Source organism: Centroberyx affinis, unplaced genomic scaffold, assembly GCF_046629955.1.
Source record: "Centroberyx affinis isolate AG114_WGS23_722 - 3 ecotype Tasmania unplaced genomic scaffold, CSIRO-AGI_Caff_v1 ptg001775l_1, whole genome shotgun sequence".
NCBI classification, from domain to species: domain Eukaryota; kingdom Metazoa; phylum Chordata; class Actinopteri; order Beryciformes; family Berycidae; genus Centroberyx; species Centroberyx affinis.
This window is the reverse complement of record NW_027280168.1, coordinates 399,146-418,164: the sequence shown is the minus strand read 5'-3', so window position 1 is coordinate 418,164 and position 19,019 is coordinate 399,146. Positions and strand designations below refer to the sequence as shown.

The following is a 19,019-nucleotide window of genomic DNA, read 5'->3' as shown; positions in this document are numbered from 1 at the left end:
AAGAGGTGGCAGTTTAATAATTGTGATTGGGGCCTCTGCATCAAAGGAAATGTCATTAGAGGCTGTGACTTGGGCCCCCATAATCATAAACTGTGGCCTACAGGCCTATATCTGTCAGGGTCCTGCCTGACTGCACATTTCAATAGAAATTTGTGAAATGTTGTAAAATGCATTGAACATGGACACAGTACTTAGAATATTTTGGGGCTCCTGGTGGTCTCGGGCCCTGGGGCATTTGCCCTGCATGCCCGGTCAGTGCATGACCAAGGACCTCGAGGAGTCCTTGACAAGGTTCCAGGGAGCCCCAGCAGAATGAGGACTAGTTTAATTTCTCTGTCACTCCTAGAAATGAGCACAATATCAGAAAGCATAAAGGTGAGCTTCAATGAAATGACCTCACTGCAGTCGCCCCACCTACAGTAAAACAATGCTCCAGTTCTGTACCAAATCACATACAACCTCCAGATAGGGATCCCTCAGACAAAACCTTATCAAATGGCAGTCTGTGGTCTAATGTGGACAGTGATGTAGTGGTAAACAGAGAGGTGGGTGAACTATGACCATCAGTCAGTGATCATAAGGCACCACAACCACCAATATTAACAATAATGACTTATACTTTAAGAAAATAATTACTTTTCCTGAACAGGCCATTGGAAGTAAAACTCACACCACACTTTATTTTACTGGTGCAGGGACTTCACTCCACTGAAGATGCTCTACTAACCATAATCCTAGCCCATGTCCAGTTTCTTTAGACTCATATATTATGAATTTGTCATAAAACATATTTCACTTTTAAAAGGTGGATAAACTCTACTCGCAAATGAAAGGGATAAACTGATATTGGGTGGGTTTACCCTGCACTACATCCCTGAGTGTGCATCTATTATAAGCAGACCTTGAGTTTGGGAACCACTGGCCTAGCCGAGCTTATACTGCCACCACGCGGATACAGCCGTAGTTGCCGGAGACTGTTGCCATAGTAACATAGCGTTAGCGTGTCAACAACAGGTGACCATTGTGCTTAAACGTTATGTTGATTAGATTGTCAGACACAAGACTATGTAGACTGGGAAGAATAGCAATACGTACATTTGTAATATAGAGAAATGATGGCTGGAAAAGGACTGGAGAAAGTGGACGTTGGTGCTTTAAGCGCTGAGCAGCAAGAGAAACTGCGACAGTTCAAGGTGGGTTAACTTAACGTTAACGTTAATGCTCATTTCAAAACAAAAGTAACGCTAGCTAACGCGTTAACGCTACCAACTGTAGTCTGATTTGAATAGCCTACTGTTCATTACCAAGCCAAGTTAATGAAACACATTTTCTCTTTGATTTTCAGATTAAAACAAGAATCGACAACGAGAAGTATTTGAGGTCACATCCAGAAGTGGAGATATTGATAAGCGACTTTCTAAGGTTGGCTTATTATCTTCTCTGTATCTAACATTAGCTAGCTAGTTACATAACCAGATAGCAGCAGCTCAAAATCCACGCTGTTTGTTCCTAATTGGTCAACACTGGTGAACACCCAGTGTTAGAGACTAGAAGAAGGCCAACATGCTCTTGGTGTTATCAGGGGACAAACACGGGCCTAAACTGCTGGCTCATTTGCATGTAAAACCTCAAACAAATACCACAGTCCTCAAGGTCAGCCTTGTGCAGAGCGTTGTGAATGGATCGGCTGCTGTTGTTTCTCTGGATAACATCACGCACCAGAACACTGCTTCATGGGTTTCCACTTTTAGGAGATTTGTTCCATTTCATATTTGGTATTCAGTGATGAAAATAATAATTAAAATTGATATGTTAATAATATATTTGTACAGGACATTTCAAAACAAAGTTTCAAACTGCTACGAGGGAACCAGCAAATTAAACAATACTAATATAATAATAAATTATTATCATATTATCATTTAGGGTGTCCCCACAGTCATTATTCTAACTGCATGTCATCTTCTCTCAGTGATGTGATTCTTAAAAGGCCTGCTGACGTTCGCGAATTTGCTGCAGGTGAGTTGTGAATACACACACACACTCATACACCCAACTGTCCATATATTGCAACAACACATTGCAACTCTCTCTCTCTCTCTCTCTCTCTCTCTCTCTCTCTCTCACACACACACACACACACACACACACACACACACACACACACACTCTCTCTCTCTCTCTCTCTCTCTCTCTCTCTCTCTCTCTCTCTCTCACGCACACACATACAAACTTACACTCACACACACATACATGCATCCACTAACCAATGTCAATGTCAATGTCACTTTTCAGATCACTTCACCAACCCAAACCTTCATGTGGTTATTGGCTCCAAAATGCAGGGAAACAGTGACATGGAATGAAACACACCTAACAGTTACGGTGCTACAAGCTTCTCTGTATGGAGCATTACATGTAGACAGGAACTCTGTTAACAGTAAATAAGAATGATGATGTCTCCACCTGCCATCCTTCGCAGTAGATTTCTGTACATCCCATTGTGTTCCTGTCTGGAATCGGTCAGTTGATAGCAATTTTGTCAGACTTATGTAAGGCATATGCAGGAAGGCCAGATAATAGACAAGATGTAAACCTGCCCCTGTTCTTAATGAGAGTGATTAAAGCAGGTTAATGAGAACAGGATGTCCTGTGGGTATTACAGGAGAGCTGGTGTTGTTTGTCAGCCAGCCTTCTCCATAGAGAGTGAGGAACTGTATTCTGTAGTTCAGGGTCGGAGCCATTCATGAACTGAATTGAGAATGCATGGTAAATTCCAATTAAATTCCTGGAGTTGGAATTGGAATTTCACCCAGCTCTAAGGAAACAGAATTGGAATTGAATTGGAATGAATTGAATTCCATGAAATTCCATGAAATTCCATTTCTAAAATAGGTTGTCTTGACTTGCTAAACATTACAAATCATCAAACATTATGATCATCAAACATCAAATAAAAGACAGTTCAGATACATTCAATCATACTGTATGAATTACAATTACATGTTATGCATCAAATACCACCTGAAAGGTTCCTTCAACATTTTATGATATTCAGTATTGATAGTATATACTGTAACACTATGCGTAATCTCAGATATAAAACATGTAATTTCACAGAATTTCATTGAATTAAATTAAACTTTAAAAATTAAAATTAAATTCCAATTCAGTTCCAATTCTGTTTCCTGTAGGTTTTTTTCAAAGTCCAATTCCCATTCCCATTCCAATCAATCAGACGAGTTCATTCATGAATTGATCCCAACCCTGCTGTGGTCATCATTGGTTATCATTGGTGCATAAATGAAATTTGTTTGGGCTTCTTCAACCTTTATTGTGACTCTGACTTTGCTCTGTATTGGGATCTGGTCTGTGGATTTAACCAGCCAAACCATCTGGACGCCCTCTCTCATTCTAAAGGATATACTGCGTGATAATCCTGACATGTTACTCTCTGTCAAATTACCTAAAAAATGGACTAATAAACATCTGCTAATGGCTCTTCTGACCAAGACTCATTTCTTTAATTGTCATTTTTTGATTAGCCTGTCATCCAGCAATGTATATCATTATATCAGATTTTCAAGCCCATTTACATGGTACCAACACCATTTAATGTCTCAATTCAGCTGTTATTACATACAAGGCAGTAGTTATTGCCTTAAACGTTCTTTAAAGACCCCATGAAATGAAAAATAACTTCTTCTTTTTTTTTTTTACCTTTTTTCTGTTGTTGCTGGGCTTAGTGCACACCTATTCACCAATACAGGCAAAAAAAATTACAAAACAAATATTGATTTCTAGAAAGTTTATATCAAAAGGTCATAGTGGGCAGCAACAATGCCCACTGGGTCTTAACTAGTCTGTTCACTCATTTTTATCTGGTCTAAAGCTAAATGTCACTGAGTTTTTTAATTCTAATTTTTTCTTACAAGTGAACAATTAACTTGTAACTGAAGGTTTATGAAAACATTAGAACTGAGCAATTAGAATTGCTCTCAGGCACATGGTGTATGATATCTCTTACAAGTGAATCTTCCAATAACTGTTTGCTCTTTGATAATTGTTTACCGACCATGGTGAGATAATGTTTCCTAGTCAACACAACATGAAAGCGCATCAGTTAAAGTTGATTCCCTCCTCTCTCTCTCTCTCTCTCTCTCTCGCTATCTCTCTGTCTCTCGCTCTCTCTCCTACACACACGCACACACACACACACACACACACAGAATTGCTTTGGCACCATGCACCTGTTTTGACTCAGTTGAGGACAGGTTAACACCCAGCTCTCATTTGATGTGAGAGAAAGACGGAGGACAGACACCTATCCTCCTCACATTGTGGCACATACCGTTTTTTTTTTAAAACACAGTGCTGCTAGAATCTCAATACCCAAGAAGAAAAGCAGATTCTGTAAGTAATTATTTACTTTTATATTTTATTCTTTTATTTGTTATGTTGTGAGATGTTATCAATTATGCTCTCAGGGTTTAAGAGAGCTTTCTGATGTGATCCTTTATGTATCTACCTTGAAACAGTAACATTGTTGCATACATTTCATAAGTATATTGTATGTGTTTCAATGTATAATTCTTGATAAATGACAGCTAACTCTCAGCCACATCAGTACTAAAGACATGTTAATGCGTTATATCACAGACAAATACGCATTAAAATGTCAAGTGTCTATACAATGATTTACGATTGTTATCCTCCAACATGGAAGAAATGCTTAATTTGTTGGATGTATCCTTCACACTTCTTGGAAAACTATTGTTGGTTATACAATTGGTAATTGTTGGGCATATTCAAATGAGAAGTCAAATCAGTGAAAGGCAAACAAGGTGAAGGCAAACTATACAAACAAATGTAAATGCAAATCCTTATGAGGAAGACAATGAGGATTTCAAAGACATTTGTACAGAAATGATGGGAGACGAAGAGAAACAGAACATGTTATTCCACAGCACATAATTTAGATCACAGAGCCTGTTTTTCCCTAACCTGTTATCCTCAAACCCCCATGGAGCCTCCCCATAGGATGGGTAACAAAGTGGGTAGCTAGGCAAGTATGAACATAAATTCTCAGAGGAGGAAGTATGACAGAAAACTGTAGTTACATACAGCTGGCTGGCATGGAGACAGGAGCCTTAACAACCAGAGCTGTAATAACAAAATCCTAACATGCTACACAGCTGTGCATGTTTTGGTCATGGTAAAGAATCAAACACACAAAAACACAGTGCACTGCATGACTATATAGTATTATAAGGTGCACAGAATGTAAAATAGTGGTTTGTCAAAATTATTTCTCATTAATAAGAAACTTTGAAATACTCATCTCATCATGTTTACATCTCCAACAGACAGGCAGGCCTTTTCACCATGGCTCCTAAAGGGGGGACAGTTGTCTTCCTACTCATCATAGTCTACGCAGCCTCGGGTAAGCAGCAACGCCATCAGATACATCCTGTCCTCCTATAACCTGATGATAGTTAATATCAGAAAGATGGAATCTCTTTGAACCAAATAGGCTACATGACAAAAGCTGTATATTAACCTAACTTTCTATGTGCGTGGATGCATGTGTGCATGTTTGTACATGTGTTTGTGTGTACATATGTGTGTGTTTTACTGTTACTCTGTGCGTCAGCTAAACCCACAGATACGATGCCTGAACGTAAACCGAACTTCCCAGCTCCACCACTTGACTTCAAGAACATGGTCAGAAAATTGGTACGTGACTGTCCAATCACTTTGTTTGAGAGAGGGAGATTACTGTATGTCTCAAATGGAAGTAATATGCAAGACAACTATTTTGGTCTCTTAAATGAATCCATCTACTCTGGACCAGGGGCCTATCTCACGAAGCAAGTTCAACATAAGATAAGATAAGATAAGATAAGATAAGATAAGATAAGATAAGATAAGATAAGATAAGATAAGATAAGATAAGATAAGATAAGATAAGATAAGATAGCACTTTATTGATCCCCTTGGGGAAATTCAGTTGCCACAGCACCAATTGGCGGACAACGCCAAGGAAGTCAAGTATGTTTCAAGTACAGGAAGGTAATAGAAGAAATAGGTACTGAAATAAAATAAAGGTAAAAGTAAAATGAAGGTAATGTACATAATATGCAACAATACAGACCAAATAAATGCAAATAATGCAAATAACAAATGCAAATTCAGATACGTCTATGGATATGAGAACAATGTAGGCTAAAAAATCTCTACAAGAAGTCTACGGATATATTCCAGAGGAGCGTAATATCCGTGTTCAACATAGACAAGAGTTGAAGTTGTTAAGTTACTAGTTATTATTAGTTATAGTCAGGGTATCTTTGCCATATAGCTCGCTCTGTCAGCTCACGATTTTCCAATCCCAGTATTTTGTCATCACACTGAGGCTGTGAAAAGATTTATCCATAAAGTCGGCCTCATGTTGCCCTAGGACTGGGATGATGGGAATATGGGGAAAATCGCTCTTGGGAATGAAATACTTTCAGCACACTAAATATCCAACAGTAAATTGAAATTTCATTAATTATTGATAACTGTAGTCAAATAATCCAAGTTACCTGCTATTTGATAGAAACCGTCTTTTATAGCCAGAGTGGGCAAATGGCCTGGAAACACTACAAAAATGTTATTATGTCTCAGATATAATAAATCATCATAGAAAGCAAAGTGGTTCTGCTGGTCTCACTTGTTTCATTCATTTGCAATGTTTTTTTTTTCATATCTGGTTCATATCTGGTTTTGTAAACAGAGTTTTTGCAAAGATTATTTACAAAAGCCACAGGGTCCTCAAGGAATGATGATGCCATTTTTCCAGAGTGTTGACCAGTGAGGAGGCTTTTTATACGTTTGGGTGCAACATCCTGTACATAACCTGCTCCACAGTGTGAAGGAGTGCTTCTTGGATATTTGGTACTTTCTCCATTAGAGCATTGAATTAGTCCAAGTAACTCATGTGAGCTGCAGAGTTGAAAAGCCTTTATTTTCTTCTTACTGAGACCTACATGTTGCAGCTACCAGTGCCTTCATCATAGGCTTTTTAGCCTGTTATGTGAACACCTTGGACTTCGTGGTTTTTAGATCATTAATGTCCTTTCAAGCAAATATGACTGTACAGCAGGATTTTTTTCAAAACCAGCTTCATGTCAGTAGCTGCAGCCATCAGTCATTCCTGAGACTTTTGCCGTCAAGATTCCACACCGCAGTTTAGTTGGATTGGTGACCTTGATGTAATCTGAAACTCATCCACAATTTACATTTTGCTTTGGTTCAGTAGTCTGAAACTAGAATCCCAGAAGTAGTTTCACATGATGCCGAAGTAGAAGGTATTATTCAAATGTAATTTAAAAATGATTTGATTTTTCCTAACCAGACAGAGAGACATTCAACAATAAACTGTCTTGCCCATCATATTGTTTCTGAACGGAAGCTGATGCTTTCTTTTCTCTCCACAGATGATGCAATGCCAGAAAATGGGTGAGAGGACTCTTAATGTTTTTTTTGTGGATTGCGTTTGTGTGTGTGAGAGAGAGTGTTTACTTGCCTTTTGAACCGCTCTGTAACACGAGTCGCAGCTAATTCAGTGTTGACAAATACCAATCCCAGTCCTATGTGTGTGAATGAGCATGAGTGTGTGTTTGCATGCCTTTTGAACCCCTCTGTAACATGAGTCGCAGCTAATTCAGTGGCGGCAAATACTAAACCCAGTCCTGATGTGTATTAATTGTGCAACATAAAAATACGGAGGGTTGCTATGTTACAGGACACCAGGTGCCCAAGATGATGCTGACCAGGTAATTATTTGTGTGTTTTGGTGTGTGTCTCTGCTGTGTGTTTGATTAATGTCCTAAAAGAGGAAAGAATTTTATTGCTGATCATTATTTCTGACCTAAATTAACTGATATGACAGCCTTGTTCAAAAGAGAGCTCCTCTGAACAAAGCATTCACCTCAGTTAGATTTACTCTCTTAATAATGACCAATCCCTCAGTTAAATGTGTTTGAGAGTGGCATTGTTAAACCTCTTATCCTTAAGCTTATGGGACACCCAACATCCCACTGGCTGTTCAGCAGTGGCTGGGGGTCGATGCATTGAAACATTGAACTCCATCATTTGCTCTCAAAATCAAAAAGCCTTCTTAGATCCATATCCCACCCACTTAAAGTTGATATGAGTTGGTATGACTTGGTTTGGAATCCCCAGACTGGTAGAGAAACTGTGAGAAGGGAACAATCATTGCCGAGCTGCCCTTGAGCAAGGCACTTACCCCCAGCTGCTTCAGTGGAGCTGCCCAGTAGAAGACTGTGGTTTTACTGGGCAGCTCCCAGGTGTGAATGTGTGGAACTGTATGAATGTGAAGCAGGGCTGTTACTGAAAAAGTGTAAGTGTGCTCAGTCGACATTCCCTGGATACGTAAATATGAAATAAGCAAAAAAAACAGAAGGTAATCTTTAAAGGCGTCTTGCCCCTCTTCTCACCAGTTATCTTACCCTCTGCCTTGTCTCTCTCCCAGTGGGTTGCCAGTTGGGGACAGAAAGGGCACAGAGAACAGCATGCTGCACTCCACTTTTGTCAATGTCCTGTCTTCGCTCTCTCCTGCGGACACCAGCAAGGACTCAGATAGCCGAGTCCCCTCTCACGAGTCAGACAAAATGGTGTGAATACACTCTCTCTCTCTCTCTCACACACACACACACACACACACATACACACACACACAGGGACACAGACAAACACTCATACAACATTTACAAGAACATTTACAAGATTCATTCACTCACGACTTTATGCAAATTGTTGTTTGAGTGATGTTTTTGGAGCATATAATCCTGTTTGCATAAAGCTAATGGTTAATCAGTTAAATTATTTATAGATTGTTTTAAATAGCAGCCTAGCCCAGAATACATTGTATCTCTCTTCTCTCTCTCTCTCTTGCTCTCTTTGTAGGATATGACAAACAAGATGTGGAATTGCACCAATCTTCGATGCATGATCAAGCTGATGAGGAACTCTCCCGTCAGTGCTCCCCACCAATACCAAGATCTTACATTTACCGTTCATTAATGGGGTCCTCTGACAATCTAATCATACCTACCATGTCTCTAACTCCTCCAGGAGGCATCTGCATGTTACATGCAGGCATTTGTGGCCCCTCTCTCTTGGAAGACTCTGACCATGGCGGATGGAGACAACATGGGCGAAGAGGACTATGACAGCTTTTTGCGGGCAGCCAAACCTCTCCTGCAGAACATGCCTTCTACAAAAATGGACTTGCCTTCCTCGATACAGCTCCCCCACATGGCAAAGATGTGAGTGTGTCTTTGTGCAACTGTGTGTGTTTGTGTGATATAATATGTAATGCTGTAATGTGTGGTTGTATGTGTAATGCTGTGATGACTATTTCCTCCACCACCACATCTTTTAACATGGTTTCTTTGTGTAAAATGGTTGCTGGTTCCAGGATGAATATGCTGAAGGAAGTGTTTGCTTCCCTGCCCGACAACAAGAGGCTTCAGATCAAAAATTGGGTAAAGGAGCAGGTCAGCCAGCACTACTTCAACTGTACTAGGAAGCCCACATCCAGTTCCGGCTCAACAGCAGCTCAGACACCGTCCACACCAAAAGCTCAGAAACCACCCAGACCATCAGGAAAGCCACAGTTACAGCGTCCTGGTAAGAGCAAATGCTACCTTAGCCACTTAAAAGAAACAATCAATTATTAGTAGTTATTGTCAGTAGAGTGGGTGATATTTATGCTCTCCAACAACATGGTTTCTCCATGATTTCTTCATGATTTCATATTATATCTTCTCTGATTATTAACAACATATTTGATATATGTGTACCCATATATTCATCATTCCTCTCTTCCCAGTCAAACCAGAGAAAGACAAAGGAGAGAGGGAAGAGGAGAGGGGGCCTGAGAAAGACAGGGAGGGAGAGGAGGAGGTGGGAGAAGGAAAGAAGAGGCCAACGAATAATAAAAAGCCTTCTAAAGTAAAACCACCCAAACGGAGGAATGACAGGGGAGGGGAGGAAGAAGAGCGCTCGAGAAGTGAAGAGGCTGGAGAGACAGGTGAGGGGGAAATGAGCAGAGAGGAAAGAGAGGAAAGGCAGCAGAACAACTTGGACGCAGTAGCTGAAAGAGACAAGGACAAAAAGGATGGAGATGGACAGGGGAGAGAACGAGAGGGAAACGAGGCGCGAGAGAAGGAAAGAGACGAGCTTGGCAGGGGCAGGCAGCCTCCCAAACGAAAACCACACAAAGGAAGGGAAGCGAGCGGAGAGTGGAGTGATAAAGACAGTGAGGAGAAGGGGAAGGACAGGCGAGAGGAAGTGTCAGATGAGGAGGTCAGGGAGCAAAGAGAGAGCGGGGAAGAAAAGGAGAAAGAGAGAAAGAAGGGAATGGACGACCGACAGGGGAAAGAGGACAACAGTAAGTCGGATCAGTTCAGCGGAGGGGTGTGACTCATTGAGACGCCACACCTGATATGCGTGTTTGTTGGTGGCACACATATTTGCACGCTGCAGTATGGATGTGTATTTCAGTGTTTGCCTGTGCATGTCTTTGGATGGGACTTCAATCCTCAAAGCATGCAAATCATAGACCGTGTTACTTTTCTCTAGGAATTGTCTATGGAGCAGAGTGGAGCGTCAGTGGTTTGTCTAAGTGTGCTGGTGATACTTCCCAATGCATGTGGATCTAGTCAGCCAAGACCCAAATCTTACCCCTAAATCCTATTTTGATGCCTTCCTGTCTCGAGTTTGAAATTATAAAATGATTACAAGTGTAATACAAGATACAAGATAACTTGTAGCTGTATGTTTTTGAGGTATTGGGATTTTTGATTATTGTATAACAACCTCCACTAGTGGTGACTAGACCCTGCCCACCCAGACTGATGTGGCTGAAAATGGAGGCGCTGAAGATGATGGGGCCCTACCTCTCCCGCTTGGATTTGGAGGATGTGACGTCTTCTCCCAAAAAAGAGGTGTGCTTTAGCACTTTGTGCTTTAGTGTGTGTGTGTGTGTGTGTGTGTGTGTGTGTGTGTGTGTGCCAATAGCCAATCTAGCTGGAAAGAGTCAACCAATCTATATTATAGCTCTATTGATTATTGATCTGTTTCTTTCACTCTCTTTCTTCTAGCTGTGTGAATTCTTCCAGTCACCTGACTTCAAATCCTCCTTCAGTGGAGAAGCTGGGATAGACACTTTCCTGGGCAAGAAGTTTCTCCAAAGGATCCAAGAGTGCTTCCCGGACAAGAAGGATTTCACACAGCATGTGGACAGGTGTGTTGTCATGCGTGATTGCCTGTGTTGTGTGTGTGTGTGTGTGTGTGTGTACATTAGTGCATAAAAGCTGTGTGGATCAGAACATCACAGGAAAGAGTTGTAACCTTCTACATAACCTATTTTCAAAACAAATCATGTTGTGTTTTTCAGATTTGCATTCATTTGAATTTGTGGAAACATACTCCCGTCTTGTGGTCACAGTGTTTTTCTTTTACCCATTGTACTGTGAATGTCACGTCTCTGTAAATTGTGAAATACTGTGCATGCATACGATACACTTTATTTTTATTTTTTGGTGTGTGTTGTAGAGTGGTGTTGTGTTTGTGGTTTGTTTGGGGGGGGGGGGGGGGGGGATTCACAGATAGGGAACAGCATTGTTCTATATTAACCACAGCAATACAGACACATCATTAACACATTAAAATGGTTGGAATTTGAATGTTGGGCTATAAATGAGTATAAAGACATACTGTAGATCTCATTAAAAGTCTCATAACACATTTTGCTGTAACTGGCCATATTGTTTTGATTCAAAATTCATAGCAGTACAATGGAATGACGTGCGATGTTAGTGGCGTTCTAGAGAGCCGATCCCATCTCGACCTACTTTGGATCCTGAGCACATTTAGAGCTATCACTACATCTTTGCCTGTGATCCTCCTCAGGCTTGGCACGCTGGCCTGTTTCTATGATGATCCCTCGACCATGAGCGCCACCCTCAGCAAGCAACTCCTCCATCAGCTCGGCGGCTGCAGCAACCCCAGCATCACAAAGGTGACACTCTTGCTTTCATTCCCGTTTCTCTCTCATCACAGGCAACACAGTCAGGACTAAATTAATCTCTCTCTCTGTCTCTCTGTCTCTCTGTCTGCCTGTCTCTCTTTCTACATATATACGATATCCCTCTCTATTACTCTTTTTCTCTCTCATTCCCCCTCCCTGGCTCTAGCTGAAGAGGCGCCTGGTGAAAACTTTGATGTCATCATCCGGCAAGGACGCCAGCAGTCCAGAGCTGCTACGCGAACTGGGCACCGCTGTGACCATGCTCTCTCCCAACCAACTGTCCAAGTTCCCCGTCTCTGATCTCAAAAAGGCTCTCGCAGCCCTGGGACCCAAAGTCAAATGGAGACTCAACCAAGCCCGGCGACTGGCTGAGAAACTGCTGGAGGGGAAGAAGGTGAGAGTGCAGAGAGAGGTGTAGATCTCACCACCAAGACCCATGGTGGCTTGTGTCTCTCAGATGTGCTCTCCTACACTTATTTCTATCTGCTTTCCCCTCATGCCAGGAGCTATCTGTCGAGGAGCTGATGTCCCTAGCCTCGGCTGTGAGGGGTGTACCAACCTCTTTGCTCAAGAGGGTCAAAGCCCAGAAGCTTGGGGTTCTGGGTAAAGAGGGTCTGAAGACTATTACCAGGCAGATGAACAGGGGGCAGAGGAAGGCCTTTCTGCAGGGGGTGAGTAAGAAAGATGAGCGAGGAGCAGGAAATGAGGGGGTAACCTTATCAATCATTCAGACAAATTCCTAAAGCTTTACTGTTTGGTGATTAAAGTTACTCTGAGTCTGATTCTGATGGTTAATGTCATTTGGAGAAAATTGAGGGAACGCAAGATTATAATAGAAATCCAGAGAGACTGACAAATGAATTTTATCCGTGGGTGGAAAAGCAGTTTGTGCACTCACCAAGTTTGTTTATATACACTCTTAGCATCATCTTACCACAATGAAATGTTTCCCTGTAGCTGCGTGCAAGAATGAAAGCCTCGGAGTTGGTGCAGAAGGTGCCAGGCCCCTTGCTGTCCAGCCTGTCTGTGGACACCCTGGCCAAGGCCAACTTAACCTCTCTGGACCAAGTGGAGGGCAAAGATTGGAACCAAGCTCAGGTAATCTCCATTTAGTTTTCCCCGAATCCCTCCTCTCTGCCAACAGCACTTCACTATTTACACCTTTTACAGCTAATGAAGTGCATCAACCTGAAAATCGTTGCCAACATGTTTCTCTCCTTGTCATCTTTTCCTTAGGCAGCTTTCCTGGTCGCAAAGCTTATGAAGAAAAAGAACAGGCCTGATGAAATTAGGTAGGATATACCTGCTTGTTCTGCACATTTTATATGATTCCTGTCTTTGCTTTACACACTTACATTTCTAATGTTATTGCCTGAGACAGGAAGCTGGGTTCAGCCATTCAGGGCATGGCCTGTAAGATGATTGAGAGAGTTGCTGACAATGATGCCAAGGAAATGGCTCAGGCCATAACAGAGACGCCACGATGGCTCTCTAAAGCACAGGTATACACACACGCACACACAAACACACACACACTTACCTGTTAAGTTAATTTTAACATATATATACATATACATACTTAACATATATATATACATACATAACATATACTTTTTCAGGCAGGCTGTGCTGCTCGAAAGCTTTTTGCCACTTTAGAGAAAGAGAAACCAAACTATTTTCAAACCATCACAAACGACAAGCTGAACGGGATTCCCACACTCCTGCTGATCCGGCTGCCGTAAGTTCTCTCTCCCTCACTCTTTCTTCCTCCCTGTCTCTCTTTCTCTCACTCACTTACACACTCTCACATATATGTATACAAGACAATTCCATAATAAAGCACAAAACATCGCTCACCCTCTCCCAGGCCGATGAAGGTGAAGGACCTGCCTGACTCTGTGTGTCCTGCCTTCCTGGACAAGATGAACGAGGCGAACATGAGCTCACTGCCTCGTCGTTCCCCATCTCGCCCTGCGCTCGCCCAGAGAGCTCTGCGCTGCCTGGCCAACGTACACGCAAGCATACAAACCTACTGCATCACTTCACATTTTGAGGTCAGCGTGCATATGTGGAACAGCAGCCTAAGTTGTTTATTGTGTAATTCCAGGGCACAGACATATCTGGTCTGTCTGATGAGGAGGTGTCGAGGCTCGGGCCGCTCGTATGTGAGCTGTCCCCGTCCCAGCTGCGCCTTTTGGCCCCTGGGACCCTCAACTTCACCCTCAAGGCCATGGCCTCCTGCCGACAAATACCTCCACGCCACAGAGTGCCACTAATTCAGCTGCTCAAGCAGACTTATGGGTAGGACATGCGCATAGGACATGAGATTGGAGTTATTGGAGAGATGGATAGAAAGAGAAAGAGAGAGACTGATGCATTTTTATCATCTGCAGGGATCCATCTGATTGGTCAGCTGAGACTATGCAATCCTTGGGTCCTCTCCTCATATTGGACGCTGCTACCATTCGTGCTCTGCGCTATAAGGTGTGTATCTACAATCCAAGCTGTCGTCTTCTCTCTCTCAGATGAACGTTCACAAATGAATCATTCTGTTCCACTTTGTGTTTCTCTTTTGCATCCTGAATATGCACGGATGTATGCAGTTCATGGTGTCCCTATGTTGTCATCAATATGTCATCAATATATCTTCCAACCACTCAAAATATGGCCATGAAAGAAACAAAAACACAACGCTCAGTTGGGGTGTGGGCGAAAAATAAAGATTCACGGGCTGACGGGACTTTGGATTTAGCAGTCCTCCTCTGGTTGCCATGTTTTATGCCTGTATTTCCATGTTATCTCTATCTTTTCTCTCTCTCTCTCTGCTAGTCCTGGCTGAAGGAAGTCCTCTCTTACCTGTTGGAAAAGCTGTCCTACGCCCCTGCCTCAGATCTCTTGGCCCTGAGGAAGAAACTCTTCTTTCTCTCCATCACATCCTCTGGTGCACGTAGGAAGAGAGAAGGTGAGGAAGGGACATCATGTGTGCTGCTATAGTCGAGTCAAGTTTATTTGTATAGCCGTTAATCAGTGTTACAGCATGTTGTTGCTTGTGATTAGTGATACAGCATAGTCACATTTGGTGATACACATGTCTCCTGTCCTCTGTCTGTTTCTCTCTCGCTCTCTCTCCCCTTCTTTCTCTCTCAGCCGACGGTGTTCAGCAGGATCAGGTTCCCACGGTGGAGACGATTGAAGACCTGGGCGAGGCCAACGTCTACTGGACTCCTGCACAGCTGGATAAGATGACAGTGGAGACCTTCCCCACTGCTGTAGAGACACTTGGGGACATTCGTGACTACAGCTCAGACCAGCTGGCTGTGCTCCAAAAAAAAGCCACTGAGGTACAGTGCGAGCACTCATCCTGGATCTGTTTATTCAGGGAACAGTCGTTTCTCCTGGTGCAGTAATCGAGGGTAGTTATATGTTAATGTTATGAATCTCACATTGGTTCTAGCATTTCGGGTTTATTTTTTCTATGCATATTGTTCTATATTGTTCTAGGATATTCTATGGAGAGGTGGAGAGGTTAGAGGTGTTATAAATACTAGGCTCAGCTACAAATTTCTCCTCATTATAACGTGATAATGTCAAATTATATGGTATGATAATGTCAAATTAAAACATAATATTATTATATACAGTAGAACTCTCTAATCAAACTCCTAGGCCAGTGGTTCTCAAAGTGGGGTCCGGGGACCCCCAGGGGTCCTTGAGGGGGTTCCAGGGGGTCCCCAGCAAAAAGGGGAATCATTTATTTTCACTATAATTCCATCCATAAGTAGCACAGTGACAGAATGTATGACTGTTTTGGTCATGGGTTTCATACCCTTTCTGTAATAAATCATCTAAAAGTAAAAATCTTATCAGATGGGGGACCCTGGGACAAAATCTTATCAAATGGGGGTCCGTGGTCTAATTTGTGTCAGTTTAGGGGTCCTTGACATGAAAAAGTTTGAGAACCACTGTCTAGGCAATAGAGGTCATTGCAACAAGTTAAATATTCAGACCACAGTGTTGTTGTATTGAGGTTCTCATGATACAACTTGTTTACTTGGATACAATAATAAAAAAACGTTAAAAACAAATATTCAGATGGCCAAAAAATATCCAAACACAAGTTCAAAGCTAATTTAAAACTGGAAACGTGCATGAATTTTTAAAGTTGACATGCACAAATAAAGAAATATTTTGGCTTCCTTGCATTTTAGGTTCATCACAATCATTCGATAAAACCCAATCGCTTCTGAGGAAGTGGGAGGTTTGATGCTTGTGTGTGTTTCTGCAGGCCTGGGGTCCGGTGCCACTTATGAATGAAAGCCTGGTCATGCAGCTGGGTTGTGTGTGTCAGGGCTTCTCTGCCGCAGACCTGGAGAAGCTTCCCATCTCCCTGGACACTCTGGAGGAAATTGGCCGCTGTGGCTGGAATGAGTCACAGGTATAGTATAAATACACCCTCATACACACACACACACACACACACACACACTGATGCTAGCACAGATGGGATCATTGATGACTGTGAGGATGATAACGAAGATGATCATTTTTAATGATGAAGACGATGACTGGTCTCGACAGATGGTGGCGGTGTGGAAGGGTTTTGTTAAGCATAACAATATGACAGCGCAAGACCTGGGAGCCGTGGAGATAGTGGCACTGAACCAGTTCATCTGTGGCCTCAGCTCTCAGGAGATTAAACAACTCAACAAGGACGCCTTCAAGTTAGTGCACCATACAGAACAGCACTCACGTGTGATTGGTGAGAGAGAGAGAGTGAGAGAGAGAGAGAGAGACAAACCTAGGTGTGTATCTTTTTTTTGTTTTTGTCATCACTTTCAGCTTGTTACATTCACATAATGTGTGTGTGTGTGTGTCACAGGGAGGCCGTGGACTCGATGGGTGAGGTTCAGTGTCCCTTGTTGGTGACAAAGCAGCTGAAAGCGCTCGCTGTGTCTGAATTCGGAAAGCCCAGCACCTGGACGGAAGCAAACGTCTCCACCCTGGGCAACATCATGGGTCAGATGCACACTGTGACACCTCTGCCTGCTGCTCTCTGCAGGGAAACTAATACCATTTCTCATTATAGTTCTGTCCTCCGTCCACAGTAGTGCTGTTCAGCTCTCAGCCGGTGCATCAACCATGTGACACCTGTTTCCCTTTGCAGTCGTAGCTCTCATTCTGTGTAGTTGCTTGTGTTATAGAATACTGATCAGCTGTTCCTGTCTCCCTCAGCTGGGCTGGATGCAACTGAGCTGGTTTCTCTGGATCCATCTGTCTTACCGTTTCTCAGCCAGACCAGCATACCACTCATACCTGCAAACAACTTTGCTGTGAGTAACTTTCTCTAACCTCTCTTTCTGGCTGCTACATCCCTCACTCTCAGCCTGCTCTGAGCGCCTCGTGACCTCTGCTTCACTTCCTTCTTCTCATCAGGCGCTGTCAGCCAGTCAGCTGGAGGCTCTGGGTCCTGACAACGCTGCCGCGGTAACCGCTGCCCAGCGGGCGATGCTGGGGAAAGTGAAACTGGCTGCCCTTGACAGAGCAGAGGCCGGGTCTCGCACTGGGGACACTGGCTCCACGGGGGAACAAGGAGACCAAGGCTCAGGTAGGAAGAGACCTGTGCATACTGTATGAATGGCCTTCTGTAGGTCTAATGTGGTCATGTGAACACGATGCACATTTGCACAGTATGTATGTTGCTGTAAACTCACATATACACACACACATATTTATATTCTAATATTTTCATAATTGCTCCATTGTCATACTGTATGTTTTGCTGTATGTTTTGCTTTATAACTTTGTTTATACATCTAGTTTATACAAATAGTTTATACATACTTGTATTCCTATAAACTTACATAATTACAGCACATATTTCATATTTTCATATTTAGTCATCCATATTTAAGCAATCAAGACTGTTTGTAACATCAGTAACTCAGTAAATCCATACAGGTACAGAATCCACTCTTTCCCATACTTCCCACTCTGACAGTAAACTATACCTAACATGTTGATATGTTGAAAGTCATCAGCATGTTTACATGACCCTAAAATTGTTTATATTCTTTATTATTTCTACTGTTTTTATTGCTTATTTGATATACTATTCGTATTTTGCCCTCCTAAATCCTATTACATTTGCTGCTGCAACAGCCTAATTTCCCCACAAGGTTCATTAAAGTTTAATCTTATCATCTTCTCTTACCTGCCATTAATCGCTGCAGTGGAAACCTCATTTGTAAAAGGTTCTTACTTACAAATTCTTTCCGTCTAGTCTTCATATCGCCCTCTCTCTCTCCTCCAGGAGCGCCTTCCCTGAGCGTGGAGGGAATAGCGGCCTTCATGAAGCCCCTCCTCTTCCTCTTCCTGGGGTTCCTGCTGTTGTGAGGACAGAGAGACCCACTGCGTCCCGCACACATTTTTGAGCACTTTTCACTATAGAGCACTTATGCAAACAAATAATCCTTAATGTTGACCTAATTAGTGATGAAGACATGTTCATCATAGATTGTCTGAGGTAATTTTGTCATACGTGTGACAGTAGGAGTGTGGCCTTTGGAAATATGAACAAGTATACATTTAATCGTTTAATCATTTAACCATTTAATTGTGAAGTAACAGGTAAGATGTGTTAGAATTCCTAAAGGCTGATGGATTGATTTTTATCCTATAAGATGTAAAAATTTATTTATCTACCATTTAAAAAAATCTGTCTCTATATATTTCTAAGACACAACCTATATTGTAATAGAATCAAAATAAATATTTAATGTTTGCATCTCTCTGATGCGTCTATGTGGGATCTCTTAAGCTCTTGTAATGTGGATATTTGATGGATGATGAAGATGACAAATGGTAAAACGTAATAAAGATTATTCATATATTTACTCAAGCAAGAAGTACATCAATTTTA

General features: G+C 42.1%; 2 protein-coding genes across 5 annotated transcripts; both read left to right on the top strand.

Moving 5' to 3' along the window:
• Positions 1 to 1,112: 1,112 nt before the first annotated feature.
• LOC139652216 (RIIa domain-containing protein 1) lies at positions 1,113 to 2,366 on the top strand. The gene is made up of 4 exons (XM_071529204.1): positions 1,113 to 1,193; positions 1,346 to 1,422; positions 1,973 to 2,019; positions 2,296 to 2,366. The coding sequence occupies exons 1-4, from the start codon at positions 1,113 to 1,115 to the stop codon at positions 2,364 to 2,366; spliced, it is 276 nt and encodes a 91-aa protein (XP_071385305.1).
• Positions 2,367 to 4,278: 1,912 nt separating this feature from the next.
• On the top strand, positions 4,279 to 18,997 carry otoa (otoancorin). Of its 4 annotated transcripts, none has more exons than XM_071529213.1 (30): positions 4,279 to 4,413; positions 5,367 to 5,443; positions 5,666 to 5,736; positions 7,479 to 7,500; positions 7,787 to 7,817; positions 8,537 to 8,678; positions 8,971 to 9,039; positions 9,139 to 9,332; positions 9,485 to 9,696; positions 9,899 to 10,459; positions 10,897 to 11,015; positions 11,172 to 11,314; positions 11,983 to 12,091; positions 12,267 to 12,494; positions 12,604 to 12,771; positions 13,058 to 13,198; positions 13,337 to 13,392; positions 13,482 to 13,602; positions 13,720 to 13,838; positions 13,968 to 14,109; positions 14,208 to 14,401; positions 14,494 to 14,584; positions 14,930 to 15,062; positions 15,248 to 15,441; positions 16,386 to 16,535; positions 16,679 to 16,821; positions 16,980 to 17,116; positions 17,333 to 17,430; positions 17,534 to 17,705; positions 18,411 to 18,997. In XM_071529213.1, the coding sequence occupies exons 2-30, from the start codon at positions 5,386 to 5,388 to the stop codon at positions 18,491 to 18,493; spliced, it is 4,101 nt and encodes a 1,366-aa protein (XP_071385314.1). In that variant the 5' UTR covers positions 4,279 to 4,413; positions 5,367 to 5,385; the 3' UTR covers positions 18,494 to 18,997. The 4 variants fall into 4 exon arrangements, with proteins under 4 accessions (XP_071385314.1, XP_071385315.1, XP_071385313.1 ...); XM_071529214.1 differs by having other exon boundaries at positions 5,654 to 5,736; positions 9,899 to 10,099; XM_071529212.1 differs by having other exon boundaries at positions 5,654 to 5,736.
• Positions 18,998 to 19,019: the final 22 nt, after the last annotated feature.